The 24,928-nt window shown below is 42.7% G+C and overlaps 1 protein-coding gene across 3 annotated transcripts in view; it reads right to left on the bottom strand.

Moving 5' to 3' along the window:
• Positions 1-308: 308 nt before the first annotated feature.
• The window catches only part of LOC116512700 (cadherin-6), an 81,512-nt gene continuing 56,892 nt past the window's right edge, over positions 309-24,928 (bottom strand). For 2 of the 3 annotated variants that reach the window (XM_032223310.1, XM_032223312.1), the window contains 5 exons: positions 19,711-19,847; positions 10,599-10,720; positions 8,113-8,230; positions 7,017-7,268; positions 309-2,510 (listed from right to left, as the gene is read on the bottom strand). In XM_032223310.1, the coding sequence (XP_032079201.1) occupies positions 2,020-2,510; positions 7,017-7,268; positions 8,113-8,230; positions 10,599-10,720; positions 19,711-19,847 (1,120 nt within the window). In that variant the 3' untranslated portion in view covers positions 309-2,019. Of the gene's footprint in view, positions 2,511-7,016; positions 7,269-8,112; positions 8,231-9,877; positions 9,886-10,585; positions 10,721-19,710; positions 19,848-24,928 lie in introns of all 3 variants that reach the window. The other variant, XM_032223311.1, reaches the window with a different exon arrangement.

Genomic DNA, 24,928 nt, shown 5'->3' with positions numbered 1-24,928 from the left:
AGAGCCACCTCGGATGCACCTCATGGCCAATGCAAATTCTTGTTAATTGGTGTGGTTGAAACCCTTTGCTCAGCAGTGGTTTAGTAATAGCAATAGCAATAGCAGTTAGACTTATATACCGCTTCATAGGGCTTTCAGCCCTCTCTAAGCGGCTTACAGAGTCAGCATATCGCCCCCAACAATCTGGGTCCTCATTTCACCCACCTCGGAAGGATGGAAGGCTGAGTCAACCCTGAGCCGGTGAGATTTGAACAGCCGAACTGCAGAACTGCAGTCAGCTGAAGTAGCCTGTAGTGCTGCATTTAACCACTGCGCCACCTCGCAGCATGAACCAGTCCTCAACTGGATTATTATTGGAAGGTGAGGTTGCATCAAATGCAACTTCTGGCTGCTTGCTTAGCCAGGCATTCCCTTGGGACTAGTTCCTTATTTCTCCCATGTCTTTTTCTTGCTGCACAATATAGTACCTACTGTCAGCTTAATCCTAGGCTCTAGTACCAGAGTATTTTGTTAAGAAGCAGGAGGTAGAAATAACAGCAATCCACCAGCTGAGCAAGTGGCGAATGATAAAGAGAACATAACAGCCTTTGTTTTGCTGATATGAGTGGTATTGAGCAATAATTAATATGGATTGAGCTCACAAAATACAGATTAGGAACCCTCTTTATATATTATAGATCGGACTCAGACTTACTCCTGCTGAAAACAGAGTGACTAAAATCAGTGGGAATTAATTTAGATATTTCTAACTTGAAATTCATTGATTTCAATTATTCTACTCTAATTATTATTAAGTTGGTTTACTTGAAATAAATACGTATTTTCAGCAATACTCAGTTTTCTTGATACACGTTGTTACAATCCCTATACATTACCTTATCTAACAGACTACTTTCCAGGAATAGAATATCTCTTAAAGTACATTACTGTAGCCCTCGTACCCAATTGGCTAGGACCACTTACCAGGCACATATATATACACAAACATCTCTCTCCTTTCTTCTAACTTCTGATTGTCCATTATTATTAAGTTTTGATAGTTTGAGGAAAGTGACCAATTCAAAATTAACCCTAGCATTCAAAAGACCATTGAATTTCTTTAAAAGTATCCTACAGGTAGTTGTCACTTAATGACGATAAATGGAACCAACAAGCCCATCGTTAAGTGAGGCAGTGGTAAAGCCAATCATCACATTGACCAGGCCAACTTAACATGGCAGTTCCAGCACTTCCAGCTGTGTTGTTAAATGAATCCCACGTGGTCATTAAGCCAAATGTTACTTTCAATTTACTGTTGCAAGTCTATCGATTTTGTTTGTGGGAAGCCAGAGTGAAGGTTGAAAATGATGGTCACATGATTATGGGATGCTGCAACAGGCCCAAATTGAGATCAAGTGATCATAGGGATGCTATTATGGCCCAACTCCAAGGCTTGGACTGGCCATAAACCCCCTCGTTCAGTGTCATTGTAACTTCAAATGCCACTGAACAAGTGTTTGTTAAGTGAGAACAACCTGTAGCTCCCTTGTAGCTTTTAAGAGACCTACACTCTTTTTCTATAATATATGATAAGCCATACCATTTCCTTAAAATAGGGTGCTCATTATATAATTTGCATAAAAATGTGTCTTGGGTGAATAATTAAAATATAGGTTATTTGGTGAGCTATAACATTAAGATAATCCCATTTACAAAATTAGCAGAAACATATTAAAACTAGTGTTCCATATCTGTTTTGGGGGGGGGGGGTTTCCCTCAATCGCTTCGCCGCTTGGCCGTTGAACTGCCTAAATAGAAACGTGATTGGAAAAAATAACAAAGGTTTTTGTGGGGTTTTCTTCCTCTCTCGGAAGCTGAAATTACAGTGGGAATGGCATTAGATCCACAAAGACTGCAGTCAAGAAACAATTCAAACCAGTAGGTTTAGAGAACCCTTTCCGAGAACGGTTGATATATAGAAAGAAGTATCGACATCACACATTTCACTGCTGTTTCTTGAAAAAGGAAAAGGCAACATAATTAGGAGTCTTTATCACTGTCTTCGCCACCATACATATCGGCCAACTTCCTAAAACGAGGCCCCCAGTCGCTGAGGTAATCGTAGTCCTGGTCTCCATCCGTGGTCACCGACTCCAGAGAGCTAAGAGAGTCCGCCACTGAGCCACTGCCTTCATATGCATATGTGGCTAGGGAGTCATAAGGGGGTGCAGTTGGATCTGTATCATTCTCCTTTAACCTTTGGCTAATAAAATCTCTGACGTCAGTGTTGTCTCGTGCCACTGGAGTCCGGCGTGGCATGAACAGCGTTTCTGGCACAATGTCTCGGCGCAATTTATTGTCCTCTATGGCTTCAGGATTCCGCAGCGTGCCAATATCAAAGGCTTGAGTGTCCTCCTCGCCGCCGCCTTCGTCATTGTAACTGACAATGTTATCTCGGATGTCCTCTTTAGAGATGATCAAAGGCTCTTTCTTCCTTTGCCGTCTCAGTGCGGCAAACAGCACCACGGTAACTGGTAAGGAAAACAAATAAATAACTTGAGCGAAAGTCAGGCTGAGTTGAGAGGGACATTAATTCTCCAGCTAATTAAAACAAAAGCAAGCTACCATGAAATTTGTATTCTTTGGAACTTCTTTTGTTTTCTTTTGCAAAACAGTGCAATCCATAACCTCATCCTCACTTTGGGGCTCATCATTTTAGGGGCTGCGAAGTGCAGGAAAAGGTTGGGTGAAATGCAAATGGGTTCAAGCTAAAACGTAGATGAACTTCAGTTGGTTTTCATGTTGCAACAGTGCAATCCTTTTAAAGTCAGAGAAGTGACTATTTTGAGGAGAGGCAAAAGAACAAGAAAATTCAGTTACATCAAATGTTGATGATGAACTGCTGAAATTATTTGAATTTTGTCCTCAAAGGATTTTTTTTTAAAAGTGAGACACTATCAATATTATACAAGGAAAAACTTATAGTAACACTTTAAAAATGTCTTCCTTTAAAATATTTTTTGAAGGTGTATTATAATTCTCTGTTTCATCTCTGCTATTTAAAAATAGGCAATTCTGAGTATTTTTCCAGTTGCCTCTGGTGCTATATTTGACACTTTAAAAAATTTGGGAGCCCAGATTTGGCTCTCAAATGGCCAATTGCCAAAATCCAAGTTTAAAAATTATGAACTATTATTTATAACCGGTGGTTTAAAACAGTAGCCCCCAACCCAGAGGTGGTATTCAGCAGGTTCTGACCAGTTCTGGAGAACCGGTAGCAGAAATTTTGAGTGGTTTGGAGAACCGGTAAATACCACCTCTGACTGGCCCCGTCCCCATCTATTCTCTGCCTCCTGAGTCCCAGATGATTGGGAGGAAATGGGGATTTTGCAGTATCCTTTCCCTGGAGTGGGGTGGGAATGGAGATTTTACAGTATCCTTCCACTGCCACCCCCACCAAGCCACAACCACCAAGCCATGCCCACCAAGCCATGTCCACAGAACTTGTAGTAAAAAAATTTGAATCCCACCACTGCCCCAATCTTTTGGGCCCCATGGATTGGTCCATGGAAAGAGGTACCAGAAGGGCCATGATTTCACAAGCTGCCTGCATCCCACAGATGGGTCTTGGCTTGTTTGCGTGTTCTCACATGCTGTGGCCCAGTCCATGGACCAGGGGTTTGGGAACTCTGGTTTGAAATGTGGACTTACCTCCAACCATTCAGGAAATACAATATTTGGATGTGAGTGCTGGCATAAAGCTTCAAACATACAACCACCAAAGTCCTCAATGATACTCTTAAGAAGGTCTTTCCTGCCTTAGATAAAACTTAGGTTCTTTTAGTTTAAAGAATAACTCATCCAAATAATTTAGTTTGGAACATTCATTAGATAATTCTCACCATACTCCAAATTCATAGATGATTGGCATAAAATTAAAATAGTCACTTAGCTACATTTTCAAGCTGACTGACCCATTCTTTCCCCAACTTAACTAAAATACTTGACTGTGGAAATTTAAAAAATGCCAGTTTTCTTATTGATAGAAATAATTAAATTATTATGTTTTTTCAGTCTTCTTACAAAAATATTCAAGCTGTTAACGGACCTACTTCATGATTTTCAGAAGATCCTCAAGGAAGACAACTTAACTGAGTCTCTTAGCATAGAAATTATAAATGAAGAAAAATAGAGAGTCTTACACAAATGAGACTGCTTATCCATCCAACCTAGAACTGTCTTTTTTGGCTAGCAGAGCTTCTCAGGAATAGTTTTTTCCTCTTAAATGCAGATCACATGGGCAAATCCTATGGTGCTGAATATGCAAATAAGGTATCCCTAAAATAATTGCCACCTAATGAGAAGGAAGGGCTCACTGGAGAAGAGCCTCATGCTGGGAACGATGGAGGGCAAAAGAAGAAGAAGGGGACGGCAGAGAATGAGGTGGCTGGATGGAGTCACCGAAGCAGTAGGCCTGAATTTCAATGGACTCCAGAGGATGGGAGAGGACAGGAAGGCCTGGAGGAATGTTGTCCATGGCATCGCGATGGGTCGGACACGACTTCGCAACCAAGAACAACAAAAATAACTGTTTGAAAATGGGAAGATATGGAAAGGATCATGCAAAAGTTGCATAGCCTTAACAACTATCTCTGGAGTTTATCTCGTCCTTTGATCAATACATTTATCTCTGTGCCATATAAATTCTGTCTCAGTCCAAATAGTCATTTGTGCTCTATATCGTCTAATACTTTTACCAAGCAGGGTAAAAATACAGAGCTAATTTGCATTTTTAAATTTATTTTTAGTCTGGTACTCTAATATCACCAGAAATGAGATTTCATTCAAAGAAATAAATATGCAAATTGAATTTGTGCAAATTACTAAGTAATTCAGCTCAAAATATAATTGTGTTCTCAGTGTTCAAGCTGTTTTTTTTTTCATTTGAATGTGAACTTGTAGAATAGGTCTTCTTAATGGCAAAAAAAAAAAAACACGTTAAAAGCAAAGCTGAGACGCTGCTTCTCTTCTGGGTCTTCAGCAATTCTTAGCATTAACACTAGGTCTGCTAAGATTGAAACTAAAATATATAACCAAAAGCAAATTAATGATCAAATCGTCTGCTTTGTTACTCTTAAAGATAGAATTTGTAGTTTAATTATTCTGCTGTTTTTGGTTAACTACCTGGCATTAATATTGTATTGCAGACCAAAGAGAAAGAAAAAAAGGTGATATCAGCTATTAATTGAATTTCACTGCAGGCTATAGGACCGCAATCCCAATAATTTTTATTTTAAATCCCATCCAGACAGCATAATTTATTGATTCCTAGAGAGTAATAGGGAGAAAATCAAGAAACTGTCAAGGAGACACCCTTTCCCCCAAAACTGACAAGATAAGCTTTTATATCCAAAGAGGTAGAAAACCCAACACTCCTTCTCACAAATGAAGTTATCTAGTTGCATAATGAAATGTCTGCAGACAGGCAATTTAGCTCAGAGAGCATCCACAGATCAATCCCCGTGGTGAATTTTTTGAAAGCACTTTAGAATTCCAGTTGATGAACCTTTCCCACCTGCATCTACCAAACACGTCATGACAACATTTTGTTGTTGTTGTATGATTACCTGCTATGACTTTAAGCAGAGGTAAAGAAAGATGAGAAATAGATACAGCAAAAATTATGAGAGTCTAGTTTTCTTGTTATGCTGGTTAGCATTTTGACCCAGCATTGCCTCTATCAAGCTGGGGAATGATGGGAATAATAATGTCCTGATTGGAAGTAGAAGGATATTTGTGGCAGCTGCATTTAAGGAATTAGTATGCCCACAGCTTCTTAGTGGGTGAACTTTAAATTATATGTATTTGAATTGATCTTTGTGAGTTTCTCAATAATTATAACTGCAGAACATGGTTAGGATTAATAATTCTGAACTGTTTATGGAGGGTATATACTTGAGTTTGTTGATTATAAGTATATAAGTATAAGTATAATCTTTATTGTCATTGTACTTAAATACAACGAAATTGGTTTTACCCTCACTGGTGCAAAATTATAGCAGAAACGAAAAAAGAAAGAAAAAGAAAAAAAACTAGTGTGTGCATGGAGTGATTGTGGTTGTATTTAAAAGACTCACAGCCCAAGGATAGAAACTATCTTTAAACCTGTTTGTCCGGCTGGCTATACTTTGATGTCTTTTGCCTGATGGTAGAAGTGCAAAGAGACGCTGACCAGGGTGTGAATCATCTCTGAGTATCTTCCTTACTCTGCTAAAGCAGCGAGATCTGGCGATGTCATCCAGTGGTGTCAGAGGGCAACCAATGGTTTCTTGTGCCAAATTGATCACTTTCTGTAGGGCTTTCTTGTCCACAGCTGTTAAACCATCATACCATACTGTAACGCAATATGTGAGGACACTTTCTATGGTGGACCGATAGAAAGAGGTCATCGGCCGTTGTTCCACCTGATTTTATTTGCAGGACTCTAAGGAAATGAAGCCTCTGTTGGGCCTTTCCAATCACCAGAGACGTGTTGTTTTTCCAGGTGAGGATCTTGACTAATAAGCACTCCCAAGAATTCAAAAGAGGAAACCCACTCCACACAGCCCCCCTCGATATACAGTGGGGCAGGCTCCCCTCTGTCCTTCCGGAAATCTAGCACCATCTCCTTTGTCTTACTAGTACTTAATTGTAAGTAAGTTGTAAGATTAGATAGCAAACCCACTGTAACTAACAAGTTAGCAAAATAAATTTGCGATATTTGATTGAGGTGTAGAAATAGGAAAGATGGCATGACTATGGAGATACTTGGTGGTTTTCTATTTACTACACTCAATGTATTGGGTATCACTATTGATATAATAATCAGAAATCTGAGAAAGTAAAATGTATCATGGGTTAATTCTGTCTAAAAGATGACTCTACTAATAATATTTCATAGTTATATTCGTGTGTAATATGCTTCATTTGTCCCTTAGCCCAATTTATGTTCTCCATCCTACTCCCCATAGCCCTTGAGTTCATGCAAAGTCCTTTACCTAACAATATAATTATGCAAAGGAGAATTGCGATCAGTGCGCCTGTGCTGAGGCCCGTTGGGTGGATCAGTGCTTCGGCATTGCAGGAGAGCATTTTGCCTCTTTGGTCACAGGCACAGACTTGAATTGTCACCGTCTCGGTGCTGCTCTGAACTGGATATTCGTTGTCTGAGATAATCACTGGTAGGAGGTACATGTTCATTTCATGGCGGTTATATCTCATTTTCTTTGTGTAGATTCCAGCTGTATTATCTGAAAGAAAAAGAGGGGTAAGAAGTGAGTTCTTTCTGAATGTTAAAAGCCAAATATGAAAGAGAGGCAGACGAAGGAAAGGAAAGGAGTGGAGGGTAGAAGAGAGAGGAAGAGAAAGAGAGATAGTAGGAGAGGAAGAAGAAGTGTGGAGGAGAGGTAAGGGAAGAAGAAAGAGGTAAGGGAAGGTGGGTGGAAGGGAGAGAAAAAGAAGAAGAGGAGGGAGGAAGAGAAAGAAAGAGTAGGAGAGAAGGTAGGAAGGAAGAAAAAGGGTAGGAGTAGGGAAGAGGTAAGGGAAAGAAGAAGCGAATGGAGAGGAGGAAGGAAGGAAGTAGAGAAGGAAGGGAGGGAGAAAAGAAAAGAAAGAGAAAACAAGGTGGTGTCTTAGCAGGTGCGAAGGATGGTAAACAAAGCATTTTAAACTATACCTTATAACCTTCCAAATGGAATAATAATAATATAAGAATGGCAAAGAAAAAGAATAATTATGTGAATGTATATCTATAATCTGTATGTAAGATAATAAATGACAGTAAAAATATATAGCATAATATAGGTAAATAATATTTGGTCATAAGTAGCTAAGTTTAAATAAGTAAAGAAATGTACATAAAAATGGATAACGAATAATGAATGAAAGATAGAAATGTATAGTAGGGAAAACACTAACTGCAAAAAAACCAATTCGGAACTGCGGTATGATATACGATGGAACTTATTGTTCCTATGTTGTTTTTAAGTTATGTGTTTGTTTTTGTTGATGTGCTTATGTGTTTAAAATAAAAATTTATAAAAAAAAAAAGAAAGTGAGACGGTATGCAGCTTTTTAAAATAAATAAATAAATACCTTTGTTGTCGTGAAGGGTGAAATTGGAGCTACTGGCTACTTCTGGGGCCAAAGAGAATGAGAATTTGTGCCCACCGAAAGCATCGTCTTTGTCAACTGCACTTAAGGTCTGGATGAGCTAGAAAAGTAATTATTGTTATTTTATCTTTACTTATTGGCACACAGACCAATATTTACACCTTCTTATTCATCAGAAATAATAAATAGGCTGAAAGCAATCAATTAAGAACAACAAGCAAGATAACAAATAGTGATTGATAAGGATTTTTTTTCATTGCATACTAATCTTTCTTCTGAATAGCACATTTTTCCAATGAAAACTGGGAACTTGGGGAAAAGAGGCTTTCATCGTTGCTTTTAGATTGGTAATATAATGAGAGAGGGATTTATTAACCCCCCAACATCCTCGCATGTTTTAGGCATCACTGAAGGTCGTAGATTAACATATCTGTCTCAGGCAGATGATTTTGTTACCTACTCTGACATGCCTCTTTTTCTTCCATTCAATAATGTCTGTTGCTCAGAAGCTGCCTGGACTAGTTCCTTAACTTTCTTAACAAGGCTTTTTTTCAGAAGTGGTTTGCCATTTCCTGCATCCTAGGGCTGAGCGAGAAAGACTGGCTCAAGGGCACCTGGCTGGCTTTGTTCTTAAGGACAGAATAGAATGGTTTCTAGTTTATGTCCTAACCTAGGCTTCTCAAGAACATGAGCAAACTCCTTGTCCTGACACAAAACCCTTTTATTAACTTACTGTGAATTCTTCTCATTCACATCCAACAAAGTCTTTCAGGGGAGGATTTATAGTCACAGACCTTATCTGGCTCGGAGAGCTGCCGGCTAATATCTTCAAAACTTGGCAAGGAGTCTTGGAGAGTCACAAACTAATTAAGCGAACTAATTGTCTCCTGCAAACTCCACTCCCTTTTCCCTCCTCTTTTATTTCCTCTGGGAGGGGCCATTCATCGTCCACCTGTGGCTTTGATACCTGTTCTTTAGCTGTTCCCTTCATCTGGCAACTCTGCACATGCGCACACTGGGAACAGGCTCCAGCTGTTCCTCCGCCTCCCTGATGTCTGACTCCAATGGCAGCTAATAGCTGGCATACGGCCCTGGCCCCCTCTCTGCCTCCGACACAGAGCCTTCCCCAGACTCCAGGACTGTCCCATGTTCCTCCCCAACCTCCTCACTGTTCGAATCTACTGCCAGCTTTGCTGGCCACTGGCACGCACAGCACTTTATATTCTTGAGCACTATACCAGTCTGGCTCTTGTTATATGTTTATTTCTCTGAAAATATTATGCACACACATGTATATGTGTGCACGCATGCACACAGACACACACACAAACGCCACATCATGAGTAGGATTTAGGAAAAACAATCCCTCCCCCACTGCAAAATACAAGGACTTGCAGATTTTCCATAAATTGAACACTTATGGGGAGGAAAAGCCATTGTTATACCAATCACGATTGGAGTCCTGGCTGGCAGCAATATCTAAAGGATACCCTCGATATTTGGAAATATTGATCAGGTCTGAACATCCTTATATTACACACACACACACACACACACACACAATACCCTGCTTAGAATTGTCCACAGGTAGTTCTTGACTTGCAACAGTTCATTGAGTGACTGTTCAAAGTTGCAACAGCAATGAAAAAAAGTGACTTATGACCGTTTTTCACACTTACAACTTTTGCAGCATCCCCATAATTATGTGATAAAAATTTCGGATGCTTGGCAACCGGTGTATACTTACGACGGTTGCTATGTCCCAAGGCCATGTCCTCACCTTTTGTGACCTTCTGACAATCGAAGTCAACGGGGAAGCCAGATTCACTTAACAACCATGTTAATCAACTTGTCAACTGAAGTGATTCACTTAACAACCGGGGCAAAACTCACTCAACAAATGTCTCACTTAAAACAGAGATTTTGGGCTTCAGTGTGGTCATAAGTCGTATATCCTTGGTTAGGACTTGAATTATTATGTTTTTGCTAGTCTCTGTTTACGAATCAAACAGATTACACGTAAAATAATGCTAAATAGTTGTTTGGATTGCTGAATAACCAGAGTTTGTATCTAATGATATTTGTTCTATTAAGGTTGCAGATTCTCTATATCAGTGTTTCTCAACCTTGGCAACTTGAAGATGTCCGGACTTCAACTCCCAGAATTCCCCAGCCAGCATTCAAGTCCAGACATCTTCAAGTAGCCAAGGTTGAGAAACACTGCTCTCTATATACTCACCGTTTATCCAAAGGAAGAGGATTTTCTGTCAAAAGGAACAGGAGAAGGGCAGAATTGCAGATAGCGAAACGAAGTGCAGAAAGAGACATCAAAACCATACAAAATGCCAGTTAGAGTTTGGGCCAAGAACTGATAAGTCGATTTCGTTTACTGACAGCTCCTTGCAACACAAAAGGCACAGAACACCAGATATTTATTTATTTATATGTTCAAAACGCAAACTGCTAACCTGCTCAGCTTTTGCATTTTCGCAGACGAAGGTCTCATAAAACATGACAAACTCTGGGGCGTTGTCGTTCACATCCAGGACTTTAATAAATACTGGGACTTGGCTGCTTTCTTTGGGGTTGTCTGTAATAACACAACGGGAAGGTTTTTTTTAAACAGGAGGACAAAGAGGTTTGCTTGTTTGTGATGGTTTTTTTCTCTCTCTTTTCTGCTTTTCACATTCGTGAAGTGAGTTCAAGCAATGAGTGATAACATTCTTTTACTGAGAGTAGCAGAAATACCCAGGACCGGCAATTTATTGTCTGAGGAATAACAGAAGCAGAATAGACTAGCAGATGAATGGATAGTGTGTTATTTACTGCACCTAAGTGTGGCATGGCATACAATCCTGTCCTTCGGAGAATGAGAGTGGTTAAGGCCTATCTCTCCACCTTTCTGGCATCTGCTCCTTGAGATAGCTGCCTCCTTCTTTATAATAATATGACTGTTCAAATTCCATCTCATGATTTCCCTTCCCATCTGTATAATCCTCTGATATAATGTCACCAAAGAGATCGCCACAAGGATCCACAGGATTCCTTTCCACACTATCTTCCCCTCATCTGTATGACTTCTATTGCTACTACTACAAAGGAAAAAAAGGAGGAAGAAAAAATTGCAATGTTAAAGAACAGCCCTTCTTGTAATTCTTAAGATGCTACTATTTGCACATATGTGGTTGATTAACATAAACAGCTAAAGTGGGAAGGTGAGTCAGTGATCCCCAAGGGTTTAAGGAAAGGGGGCAAAGTGGGGGAGGATTTACTATTAGAATTTTCATTTTGAACTGAGTAAAATTCAAAGACAAACTTTACCTGCTTTTATGCTTCTTATCTGTGCTAACATAAACAGAGATCTGAGCTGCTGTTGCTTGCAACTCTTTTTCCAAAGATGAACTTCAAGGGAAGCATTGATATAATATCCACTTCATAGTGGCAGGTTCATCTTTTCATCATGGGCAATCCAAAATGCTTTGGTCCACTTTACTATAATGAAATTTTAGCTTTTCATTTCCCTATTCACTTTTCTTTATTTTTAGTCTCGGCCTTCTAACCTATCTGTATCTTAACAGAAGTCCTGTTTTAAGTTTTCCTAGAAGCCACAGTGCCTGTTAAAGGCAAATTTCCTAACTTTCGCTCCATTTTCTCATTCACCTTAGCAGTAACAATCGCAAAAGCACTTAGACTTATATGCTGCTTCCTAGTGCTTTTCAGCCCCCTCTAAGCAGTTTACAGAGTCAGCATATTGCCCCCCAACATTTTGGGTCCTCATTTTACCCACCTCAGAAGGATGGAAGGCTGAGTCAACCTTGAACTGGTCAGGTTCGAACTCTTGGCTTGCGGCAGAGTTAGCCTGCAATACGCATTCTAACCACTGTGCCACCATAGCTCTTGCCCCAATTCCCATTTTTAATAGATAAATTTGAATACGATATCCTGGTAATCTACAGACATTTTCTATTGCAATTCCTAGTAATCTCACCTAAAATGTAGAAATACTTATTGCACAGAGCTTAACTATCATAATGGCTTAATTTAAGTACTTTATCAGGAAGTGCTCCTCACAGAGAAAGACATAGTAAGAACAGGCAGCTGGGAAGGCAAAAGGGATTTTGTGGAAAAAAGAAGTGTACTGGAATTTACAATTTGCTACCCATATTTATTATTACAGTGGGTCTTATTACTATTGCTATTTATGATTATTATTATTTGTAAGTGATGAGTAGCTTTTATGTGTAGTTACCTTTAATGGTCATACCGTATCTGAGCTATAAAATCTGGGGGAAGGGCAATGGTAGCAAATCAAGAGATGAAGATGTCTCTATTTACTGTCATCTCATCATCCTTTAGAACAGTGTTTCTCGACCTTGTCAACTTGAAGATGTCCGGACTTAAACTCAGCATTCGCTGGCTGGGGAATTCTGGGAGTTGAAGTCCAGACATCTTCAAGTTGCTAAGGTTGAGAAACACTGCTTTAGAATTTTGTAGCCCAGATATAATAGCTTTATATTATATAGGGAAAAAAAGATGGCTTAATTTACTTCAATGCCACATTTATCTTCAGTTGTTCTGATCCTAAGAACCATGGAAACTTATAATTGTGCAGTAATGAATATGTTACTCTTTAATGTACCACAAGGCTCTGCTTTTCATCAAATTTACTTTTCAATATGTTCATAAATGACTTAGATGAGGGAATAGAAAGGAAACTCATCAAATTTTCAGATGACACTAAGCAATAGCAATAGCAATAGCAGTTAGACTTATATACCACTTCATAGGGCTTTCAGCCCTCTCTAAGCGGTTTACAGAGTCAGCATATTGCCCCCAACAACAATCCGGGTCCTCATTTTACCCACCTCGGAAGGATGGAAGGCTGAGTCAACCCTGAGCCGGTGAGATTTGAACCGCTGAACTGCAGAACTGCAGTCAGCTGAAGTAGCCTGCAGTGCTGCATTTAACCACTGCGCCACCTCGGCTCTTAAGTTCTCTAAGCTGACAGGAATAGCCAGAACCCCAGAAGATAAGCTCAGGATTCAAAAAGACAGATTTGAACAATGGACCCTATTCAACAGCATGAAATTTAATGTGGCGAAAAGGAAGGTTTTACATCAAGGCAGGAGAAAGCCAATAGTACACCTACAGATGAGGTGAAACCTGGCTCCAAAACAGTAACTGTGAGAGGGACTGTTGAATACTAGTGCGGGAAGTAAGGTCTCCCTTTCTGATTGGTTCTTGGGCGGAGCCGGTTTAATCCTCTCTTCGATTGGTTGAGCTACTCGACGCCCTATTGGCTCATTGTTCAAACTTGGGGGTATAAATGTTTGGCGCGAACCACGCCACGTTGAATCGTAGTTACTATGCTTTGAATAAAGGTTACTGCTTTGCTACAGCTCTTGTCGTGTCCTCTCCCTTCGCTCCGAGATGCAAAACTGGCGACGAAGGTGGGATAAGATCCCCGCGACCATGGAGGAGAACAAGCCAGCTTGCCACCGCGTTTGAAGCAGCACGAATTCGCTCCTTAGGTGGAGAACTCCGGCAGCGAACGTAAGGGTTTTTTTTTTTTCTTGCCGTCTTTTCCCTCTCTGGCTTCATACCACAATGGCATCATCGCTTCCTCCTTTCGCGCCTTTTGGATCTGCCGGAGAATCATGGGACGGTTTCATGGAGCGTTTTGAATGTTATCTAATTGCATCGAAGAACCAGGCACAGACTGACGAGGAGAAATGCAGCTTTTTCTTGTCCTGCTGTGAGCCTTCCATGTTTGCCTCTGCGAGAGCTTTGGCCGCCCCGAGGCCAGCCTACAAACTTGGGTGGGACGAGCTGATGTCCAGGCTGAGGGATCATTACGCCCCCTCACCTTCTCTGATCGCACGTCGTTTTACTTTTCGCCGCCGAGTGCAGAAGCCCAACGAATCTATCAGCCAGTTTCTAGAGGCTTTGCGCACAGTGGCCGCTCAGTGCGATTTTGCAGACCTGGAGGAGAACCTCGTGGAGCAGTTTGTATGCGGGGTCCGCGACGTGCAATTGCGCAGCCGTATGCTCCGGAACCACAAAATTACCTTGCTGCAAGCCGTGGAGACCGCACGAGCAGCAGAGCTCTCCGAACAATCCACGGCCGACATCGAACGTCTCCAGCTGAAAACCCCCGCGCAAACTGCTGCAGCGCCTTCCGCCCAGACGAACCTCGTCGACGACCCCTCTCCTTCGGAAGATGAGGAGGAGGAAACCGTCGGACAAATGAGGACTCATCTAAAGCGGAGGCCACACCAGCAACCACCGACGCCCGCTCAGCCAGCATCAAACGCTCCTTGCCGCGGATGCGGCGGTCGCCATAGCCGCGCATCCTGCCCGTTTCGTTCTGCTGTCTGCCGCCGTTGCCGAGGAGAAGGACACCTCGCCAGGGTCTGCCGGGCTCTTGTGCCAGCTCCCTCGTTTATGCAGCCCAGCGACCAGCGCCAGCCACCGAAAGGCCGCCAACAATCACGTTCTGCGAGGCGAGCTGAGGACTGCCATTCAACCTATCAGCCCTCTAACGCCGACTGCGTGGTCTACCAGGCTTCTAACGTTCCCGCCGGCCATCGCAAAATTAGTACCGTCGTCCGTCTCGAAGGTCAGCCTTGCCGAATGGAGGTGGACTCTGGGTCTTCCCGTTCCCTTCTATCTTGGGCTTTGTTTTCCCGCCTTTGCCCCAGGGTTCCCCAGAGTAAGTTGCGCCCTGCTGGGGTTTCCCTTCTAGATTACCAGGGAAATGGGATTCCCACGGCAGGAATATTCCACATCCGGGTGGAATACGGAGATTTTAAAGGAAAACTTCCAGTTTTAATTGTTAGGAATGACCTGCCCGCTCTCCTTGGGTTGGATTGGTTCCCCGCTTTGGGTCTCACTATAGAAGGGGTGCACAGGGTAGTTCCCCGCACCGTAGATAGTGTGTTAGACGAGTTTGCAGATGTGTTCGATGGGAGATTGGGCTGTTATAAGGGCACCCCCATTTCCCTTTGCCTCGATCCCCAGGTCGCGCCCATTAGGCTGAAGGCACGCAGGGTCCCCCTCGCATTGAGAGCAAAGGTAGATGCTGAACTTGATAAGCTTATAGAGCAGGGGGTAATCGAGCCCGTAGATCATGCCCGTTGGGAAACTCCCATAGTACTCCCGGTCAAACCTGATGGATCGGTGAGGATATGTGCCGACTATAAGTCGACCATCAATTTGGCCCTGCAGGCAAATCCATATCCCGTTCCCGTAGTGCAACATCTACTCCACTCCTTAGGGCAAGGCCGTATTTTCGCCAAGCTAGATATGGCACAGGCCTACCAGCAGCTCCCCGTAGATGATGACGCGGCTACAGCCCAGACCATCGTCACCCACCGCGGGGCTTTCCGTTGCCGCCGTCTCCAATTCGGCGTTTCGGTTGCCCCAGGGATTTTTCAGAGCCTTATGGAGCGGTTGCTCCACGGGCTCCCCGGCGTCGTTCCCTATTTTGACGACGTCCTGGTCGCAGCCCCTAGCCACTCGGAACTCCTGAAAATACTACGGGAGGTTCTTACACGTTTTAGGGAGGCAGGACTGAAACTAAAGCGCAGCAAATGCGAAATTGCTGTTCCCCAAGTAGAATTTTTGGGATTTCTCATCGATGCACAAGGCATTCACCCCACTCCCTCCAAAGTTGCTGCCATTAAAAACGCACCTGCACCCACCTCTAGGTCGGAATTGCAGGCGTTCCTGGGGCTGTTAAATTTTTATGCCCCTTTTATTCCCCACAAGGCCTCGTTAGCTGAACCGTTACATCGACTGCTTGACCGGTCAGCGGCCTGGAAATGGGGTAGCCGTGAAGCGCATGCATTCGCGGCTATAAAAGACATTTTAACTTCGTCGGCAGTCCTGATTCAATACAGCGATAAGATGCCCCTAGTCTTGACATGCGACGCCTCTCCCTATGGTATAGGGGCGGTCCTGAGCCATGCTCTCCCGAATGGCTCAGAGGCCCCCATAGCATTCTACTCCCGGACACTTTCTTCAACGGAGCGGAACTACAGCCAAATCGATAAAGAAGCTTTGGCTGCAGTGTCCGGCATTAAGCGATTCCATGACTACCGTTATGGTAGGAATTTCACCCTTGTTACGGATCACAAGCCGCTCCTGGGGCTACTAGCAGGCGACAAGCCAACTCCCCCCATTTTGTCTCCCCGCATGACACGCTGGACTGAGTTTTTAACGGCATATGCGTATACGCTGTTATACCGTCCGGGTAAGCAGCTAGGGCACGCAGACGCCCTGAGCCGTTGCCCCTTGCCACAGACGGACACAGCCCACGTGCCTTCTCTCTCTATTTTGTCCATTGCTGAATCTGACCTCCCCGTCTCTGCTGCGGATGTCGCAGCTTGTACAAAGGCTGACCCGGTCTTATCCCAAGTAGCTTCATGGGTTTTGAGGGGTTGGCCCGCGGAAAAGGTAGCGGAAGGATTTCGACCGTTTAAAGCACGACAAGCCGAACTTGCCCTTCATGGGGGTTGTCTTGTCTGGGGGGATAGGGTGGTGGTCCCCACAGCCCTGCGGGCACGAATCCTGCCTGCACTTCATAAAAACCATCCCGGCATAGCGCGAATGAAAGCTTTAGCCCGCAGCTATGTGTGGTGGCCCTTGCTAGATTCGGAAATTGCAGATTATGTAGGTCGATGCAGGATATGTCAAAACTCTAGGCCGAATCCTCCCACAGCCGCCCCCCGGGAGTGGGAAATTCCTAGAGGCCCATGGTCCCGTTTACACATTGACTTCGCTGGCCCTTTCCATGGCCGAACTTTTATGATAGTCGTTGATGCTTACTCAAAGTGGGTGGAGCTGGTAACCATGACCTCCACTACAGCAGAGAGTACAGTGAGGGCCCTTCGTAAGATGTTCGCCACACATGGGCTACCGGATGTGATAGTCTCAGATAATGGGCCCCAGTTTACCTCCACCACGTTCCAAGAATTCCTGGCCGAACAAGGAATCAGACACGCTGCCATAGCCCCTTATCACCCAGCTAGTAACGGCCGGGCGGAGCGTGCAGTTCGCTCAGCCAAAGAAGCCTTGGGCCGCATGGACCAGGGCGACTGGCAGGAAAGAGTGGCGGCGTATCTCCTGAGCCAGCACTCTACACCCTGCCCAACAACTAATAAAAGTCCTGCGGAGCTCTTGATGGGAAGGAGATTGCGAACCCCCCTAGATAGGCTACATCCACTTTACGCAGGGGATCTGCCGAGCAACCTAGGGGCCCTTCCTTCCCATACGTTTAAGTTAGGGGATCCCGTATGGGCCCGTTCCTTTTCTGGGGATCCACGGTGGGTTCCCGCGACCATCACAGCTCTGACTGGCCCCTGCTCCTTTAGGGCCGGTCTGGCCGACGGAACACAATGGAGGCGCCACCTGGACCAGTTAAGGCGACGCCTCCCCGCGGAAGTAGACGGCCCGAGCTCCTCGGACACTCGTTCTCAGCGTGAGCTACCCTTGATGACCCTTTCCCCAACGGACAGTCTCCATTCGGGGAACGGGGGACAAGCCGACTTCTCGGACAGACGTGCCTCATCCGGTTATTCCTTCCCGCGAAGCCCTCATCGAGACTCTGAATCTACATTCCAACCAGATTGCAGGGGGCCACTGTCGGACACTTTTGTTGCCATGGAGACGCCACCTAGGACAAATGGACACTGGGCACGGGGCCCCGGGCCAGCACCATCTCTTGGGGCCGCACCGCAGACGCATTGCCCCGCTACGGACATGCCTCCGCCGGTGGTTTCCCCCCCGACGAAAACCACTGGGGAATTACGAAGGTCGGGACGAGAGCGCCACCGCCCCACCTATCTACAAGACTATGTTTGCCCTTCTTAAGGGTACCTTGACTAGGGGGGGAGGGGTGTTGAATACTAGTGCGGGAAGTAAGGTCTCCCTTTCTGATTGGTTCTTGGGCGGAGCCGGTTTAATCCTCTCTTCGATTGGTTGAGCTACTCGACGCCCTATTGGCTCATTGTTCAAACTTGGGGGTATAAATGTTTGGCGCGAACCACGCCACGTTGAATCGTAGTTACTATGCTTTGAATAAAGGTTACTGCTTTGCTACAGCTCTTGTCGTGTCCTCTCCCTTCGCTCCGAGATGCAAAAGGGACCTTGGAGTCCTAGTGGACGATCACTTAAACATGAGCCAGGGGTGTGCAGCCGCCGCCAAAAAAACCAATATAATGCTTGGTAAACCGAGGCATAGAGTCAATATCATATTAGCACTGTTTTATAAATCCTTAGTAAGACCACGCCTGGAATACTGCATCCGGGTTTGGTCAGCACATTACAAAAAAGATGTTGAGACTTTGGAAAAAAAGTGCAAATAAGAGAAAATAAGATAATTAAGAACCTGAACGCAAAAACATATCAACCGTTGCAGGAATTGGATATGGCCAGTCTAGAGAAAAAAGAAGGACTAGGGATAACATGATAGCAGCATTCCAGTATTTGAGGACCTACCACAACGAAGAAGGGGTCAACCTATTTTCCAAAGTAAAAGCAAGAAACAATGGATGGAAACTAATCAAGGAGAAAAGCAACATGGAATTAAGGATAAAATTCCTAACAGTTATGACAATTAACCGGTGAAACAGCTTGCCTTCTCAGAAATTGTAGGTCCTTCATCACTGGAGGTTTTAAAGAAAAGGCTGAAATGGTGTAGGCCAGTGTTTCTCAACCTTGGAAACTTGAAGATGTCCGGATTTCAACTCCCAGAATTCCCCAGCCAGCATTCGCTGGTGTAGGCTCTCCTGCTTGAGCAGGGGGTTGGACTAGAACACCTCCAAGGTCCCTTCCAGCTCTATTCTGATTGATTGATTGATTGATTGATTGATTGATCGAATTGCCCTTATCGTATCCTTCCTCCATCACCTTCACTTGGACAAAAGTGGACATGGGGCTGACAGGCTTTTCAAAGAGGACAAAACATGCATTTTGCTCTCACTGCAATCTAATTGCCTTGAGGCTGCCTCTTGAAGCACATCTACTTGAAAGTTAGTCCCATCAATAAAAACTTTTGCATACATGGATTTAAGAGTGATGAGCTGGTTTTTATTTCTCCTAATTAATCCTGATCCTAATTAAATTAGCAGGCTTTCGGCAGAAGTAAGGGGCTTTTAAATTTCATTCTTTCATTTTGGTCAACGCTGTAGGACTGAAATTCCCAGGAATGAAAAACACACAGGATTTTCATTCTCCTCCCTGACATTATATATCTGCATCTTTTTTAATCTATATAACTTCTTTGCAAATCGGCAACTGCTGACGGATAGTCAATAACCAGAAGAATTCTTCTGGCTTGTGATATGAAATGAGGAGGAGCCTCTCCATTTTCTTTCTGTTCAAGCATTCAGTTGCCTCTTCATAAACTATTGCTAAGGGAAATATGAGAAAAAAATAAAGTTTTTAGGTTTATGTCTTTAAATAATGCCAAGCAACCAAAGCATAAAGACCTGACTTTCCTTTAGCCATGCTTGTTAGAGCAATGGTGTGTGTGTGTGTGTGTGTGTGTGTGTGTGTGTGTGTTTATACACAACTTACTGATTTCAGCAGCTATTACTGTAATGTTATGCCACAATAACATTTCTCGGTCGAGAGGTTTGGAAGTAAATATCGATCCATTTCCCGAATCGATGTTGAATATTCTGTCCATATCAGTGTGCCGATCCACAGAATATCTACAAATAGAAAGACAGATAAGAAATGAGAACCATTTCCATTTCATAGTTCTTTTCAATTCCCATTGCTTTCTAAACCTTGGTAGGGAAAAACCAATAAACTTGATCTATTTTTCAGCTTAATCCTGTACCAAAGTCTCATTCTAATTCCTGTTCTGTTGGCTTTTGGAAAATGTATTGGAACATAACTATTTAGTCTGTTTATACACTATTTTGTCTCTAGTGGTCAATAAGCTAAAAAGTACAGACTTATGTTACTAGAGCTGCATTCAATTTTAATAGACTTTATTTTTAAGCACATACAATTGCAGCTGATGTCACTGAATACAAAGTCATGCTTCCCATATTTATCGCATGATGAAGTATAACACAGAGATCCATAATGTGTTTAGGGCTGAAGCCTATGCATGACACTACAGCTTCAGAAATGGGGAGGGATCCTTATTCTAAAAAAATAAATCAATCTATGTTTGCCTGTACATTTATGGTTGGATTGAAATGTAACCTCCCCCCTCAAAAATTAGTTGCCTGACATGTTACCCCCCAAAAAAGCAGAAATGATGGATAAGCACTAATTCCTGGCTTCTAAAGTATTTTCTCAGCTCCTAGGTCCAAGATAAATTGAGTTTGAGTTTGAGTTTCATTTTATTTATATGCCGCCCTATTCCCGACGGGACTCAGGGCACCGCACAAACCCGACGGAGGGGAAGGGAAAAACACCAAAACTACAAAGTACAGGGCATTTAAAAATACAACCAACAGCCACACGATTCGAGAGGGGAAGGGAACTCATCGACCCCAGGCCTGCCGACACAGCCAGGTTTTAACGGCATTTCGGAAGGCCTGGAGAGAGGAAAGGAAAGGTCACGACGTTGTTGCTTTGAAAATTCTCCAATTGATAGGAATTACAAGATCGTACAGTGATTACAAATCTACAGCAATACCAATTACAATAAATTAAAAGTAGCAATCCAACTATTTTGCATTTCATTAGGAAATTAATTGCGGAAGGAGGGTGGGCATAACAGGGGGTGAATCTGTAATACAAATGTGCCAGACTTTGCAGCAATGGGAACATGTGAGGCTGGGTCATGTTTCAGGAGCCCTTATTCCATATGATATTCCAGAAATTCATAATGATTATGTGGCAGGTGATGGCTATTCAGGAAGGCGTTGCTGGATTGCAGGCACTACAAATTTATAAACTCTCATTAAGCTCACCAACACCATTCATTCATTCATTCATTCATTCATTCATTCATTCATTCATTCATTCATTCATTCTGACTTCTAGGCAGCTCACAATAATCCATAAGGAGGAAAATAAAGTTACCCCTCTCTCCATGAATCAGACCAAAACACTTTCAAATGTAATACTGCTAAATAGAGCTCATTTTAATAAGAATTTTAAAGTATTTCGGCAATCACAGGAGGCTGGTTCCATTCTTTAAGGGAAACAGTGAAGCTTTCAGAAAGCTTAAAGTGATAAATATCATGAGATGATTATTTTTAAGATCAAGGGAAAGGAGCTTCAAGGCTTACTCATATATTCATTCATTCATTCATTCATTCATTCATTCATTCATTCATTCATGCTGTGGTGCACTAGCTAGGTCTGAGGGCAGGAATAGCCAATATCATTCTTAACCAGCCCTCAAACCCACCATGAAGACTTTTCTCCCTCTTGCGCTAGATCAAAAGCAGTACAGGTAGTCCTCAACGTACAACAATTCATTCAGTGACCATTCAAAGTTATAACAGCACTGAAAAAATGAGAACCATTTTTCACACTTACAACCCTGGCCCCATCTCCATGATCACGCGATCAACATTCAGATGCTGGGCAACTAACTCATATTTATGACAGTTGCAGTGTCTCCGGGGTCACATGATCTGCTTTTGCGACCATCTGGCAAGCAAAGTCAATGGGGAAGCCAGATTCAGTCAACCCTCTTGTTCCTATCTCAACGAGTGCAGCGATTCACTTAACAGCTGTGGCAAGGAAAGGGGGCAAAACTCACTTAGCAAATATCTCACTTAAGGGCGGACATTTTGGCCTCAATTGTGGTTGTAAGTCGAGGGATACCTGGATTTTATGGCTGTCAGCGTACGCAGTGCTTGCTCTGCTTCATTTGCCTTGTCAGCTGCATCAGTCTTTCCCCTGAGGTTCAGAGAGCTTTTACCCTGCTAGCTTTTTGGAAGGAAGTCCTAGTTTTTCCCTTGGGTTCTGGGGTTAGGATGGTCATGGAAACCACGATGCAAATTTTTACAATTTGTTATGGGAGAATTTTGCCTGCGGCCCTTAACTGCGTTGAAGCCTATTCTATTTCTTTCATTTCTCCCCTTTTTAATATTTTACGCATTGCTAGCTGCTCAGGATCACTAGATTGATGATGGTGGCTTTATAGAGCGTTCTGCAGCTGAGTCACTGCTAGTCCAAACCATCTTTCACTCAGTTGATCTTATACTATGGCATCCCTATCAAAGAGCTCTTTCTGTTGTGCTGCATTTAACCACTGCGCCACCTCGCCTCTAAGAAAGGTGCGGTCTTATTTTTCTCCTATACTCCCCTTCCTTTTACATTAATGATGATTAAAAGAAACCATCACGAGGCACAGAATTTAAAGATTTAGAATTACTATAGAAAAAAACTATATGGGTGGGTTTGAGAAAATATTGGTTTTGTGTGTGTGTTGTTGTTTTTTACATTAAGAGATGGAAAAAGAAGAAAAAGCAGATTTTCAATAATTAAATATATATTCCAATCATATTGTAGATCCTGATCTGGTGCAGCGATCCCAAACCTTTTGGGCACCAGGGACTGGTTCCATGGAGAGAGGTTTTCCCATGGACCAGAAAGCTGTGGTTTCATGTGCTGCCTGCATCCTGCAGATGGTTTCCGTCATGTCATGGCCCGGTGCTGGTTCACGGACTGGGGGTTGGGGACCCCTGATCTAAAGGATACATTTAATCCGCTATCCTGCCACTAATTTCATCCTCTTTAAAGAATCCTAGATCTCTTTTGGTCAAAGACTGCTAATTTGGTTGAGCTGTTGGTGACTGTGACTGAAAAGATCGTAGCCTATTAAGAATTAAGCTGACAATATCAAACTTGTTTGCACATTTTATAAATTGCTATGTGTGTCTGATAGACGGTAGAATTCTATTCTTTTTAAATCCTGGGAAATGGTTAAATTGGAAGAAATAATCTGCAATGGCTCAAAGCTTTGCTGTACTTGGTGTGCGCAGACAAGACAAATGATCGGAGAATGTTGAGGCAGCATCTGGTCAGTAAATTTCAGGAACAGCCATTAATTTATTTGCTGATTATCATCTTCTTATCCTTGTTTCAGTGTTTCAATTACATTTTTTTTCCACGATGCTGGAGAGACATTTTTGATCACATCGGAAGGGATAAATTTCACTTGAGCTGGTTCTTATCTTCACATTTTTATTCTGATTGAGATTTCCTTTCAGTCATAGATTCCATTGTAAATGACTATGATGAAGTTCACATCTCACTCGGAGCGGTGACTAGTTAAATGTTGGCTTTGATTTTGGCCAAAAATATGTGGAGCAACATTTTTTCCTGTATTGAGATTAATCCTCACCCTATTCATTTTTTTTAAAAAAAACAACAACTTAGTCATGGTGAATAAACTAATAATGAAAGTGACTCTCCTGCTATGGTTCAGGGGTTGTGGCTACTTCTTGAGTATCATTGTCATTGTTTTGGTTCACTTATACTTTATGACGTAAATGTTCTTAAAATATTTTCTCCCTCCTTTTAAAGTAAGTTTTTCGTCTTAACCAAATCAAGCAGCATCTCGGCTATAGCTAGCAAGCAGGTAAAAAAGTAGACCAAAGTTGAAGCCTGAATCATACTTTCGTTCTATCAATCATTATTGAATTACGTGTATTACATGGTAGTAGTAACATAAATTCTGGGCTCCACTGTGGCTGTAAGTCGAGGACTTCCTGTGCTTCCATGATCTCTTTTAATTCTGCTAGTTGTGTGCTGATTATGATTGGGATGCTGCAAGAGTTGTAAATGCAAGGATTGGCCACACAGAACTGTCTTTTTTTTTTGACACTGTTACATCTCAGAACTGTCACTAAACAAGGCAGTCGGTAAGCAAGGGCTACCACTATGTCTGTTGCATATAGTTATATTGGGCAGTTTATCCAAGCTCCGATTGCTGCCTTGTGCCTGCCTTCTATGAGCTCCTTGATAAATGGAGTAAAATATTGTCAATCAGTCTTTTTCTTTCATAGTGATTCAGCCAAAGGACAAGGAGCTTGTTGTAGCTATGGCTAGAAACTGTCATTTCTAATAGTACATCATGCTATTTATGCCTGAAAGAAACATTCAGCAGCCAAGTAGATGGGGGAGATGGCAACTAAAATGCTATTCTATTGACAAACGTACATGTCACTCAAATCTCTTCCTGCCAAAGGCAGGTTTTTACAAATGTGATTCCTTGGAGATCTTCTCTTAATTGCTTTCTTAAATACAACATCCTCGTGTTTAATGCGACTTGCAAGTTGAATAGATTTCTGGGTTGAGAAGATACGTATGTGAGTGGCGGGGTTTTTTTTCCCCCTTCCTTTTCACTAAGCATTTTCATAATGCCATTATGAAACATTCTTTAATGGGAGATCAAAGGACTTTCAAACTGACAGTGCTCCGTGATTAGGTTTTCTTTTTAAAGCTACAGTTAAGAGGGGGAAAAATTGAGGGTTTTCAACGTAACACCCGGCGCGTCTGAAGGTTTTATTCCTAACTGTCAAAGGAAACTGACAAATAAGTGACAAGTACTACATATAATGGTCTAATTGCGTCCTCCCTCAAGCTGAGAGGAAAAGTTAGAGCTAGCATTTACACTTGAAATAGGGTCTGCGCTGGTGGGTGGGGGGGAGATGGGGGTATTGTTAGCACAGAGCAGCCTTTATAGGTCTCGGAAGGCACAAAAAAAACATTGCACAAAAAGGTCCTTTTAGATCACATTTTATCACAGGCATGGATCTTGCACGGAAGCATCACCCGTTTCCTTCATCTCTCTTTTAGCATATTTTTTTTC

The sequence above is a fragment of the Thamnophis elegans genome, chromosome 8 (assembly GCF_009769535.1).
Source record: "Thamnophis elegans isolate rThaEle1 chromosome 8, rThaEle1.pri, whole genome shotgun sequence".
Classification (NCBI taxonomy): domain Eukaryota; kingdom Metazoa; phylum Chordata; class Lepidosauria; order Squamata; family Colubridae; genus Thamnophis; species Thamnophis elegans.
The sequence above is the reverse complement of the archived record's forward strand: the minus strand, read 5'-3'. Positions and strand labels throughout refer to the sequence as shown.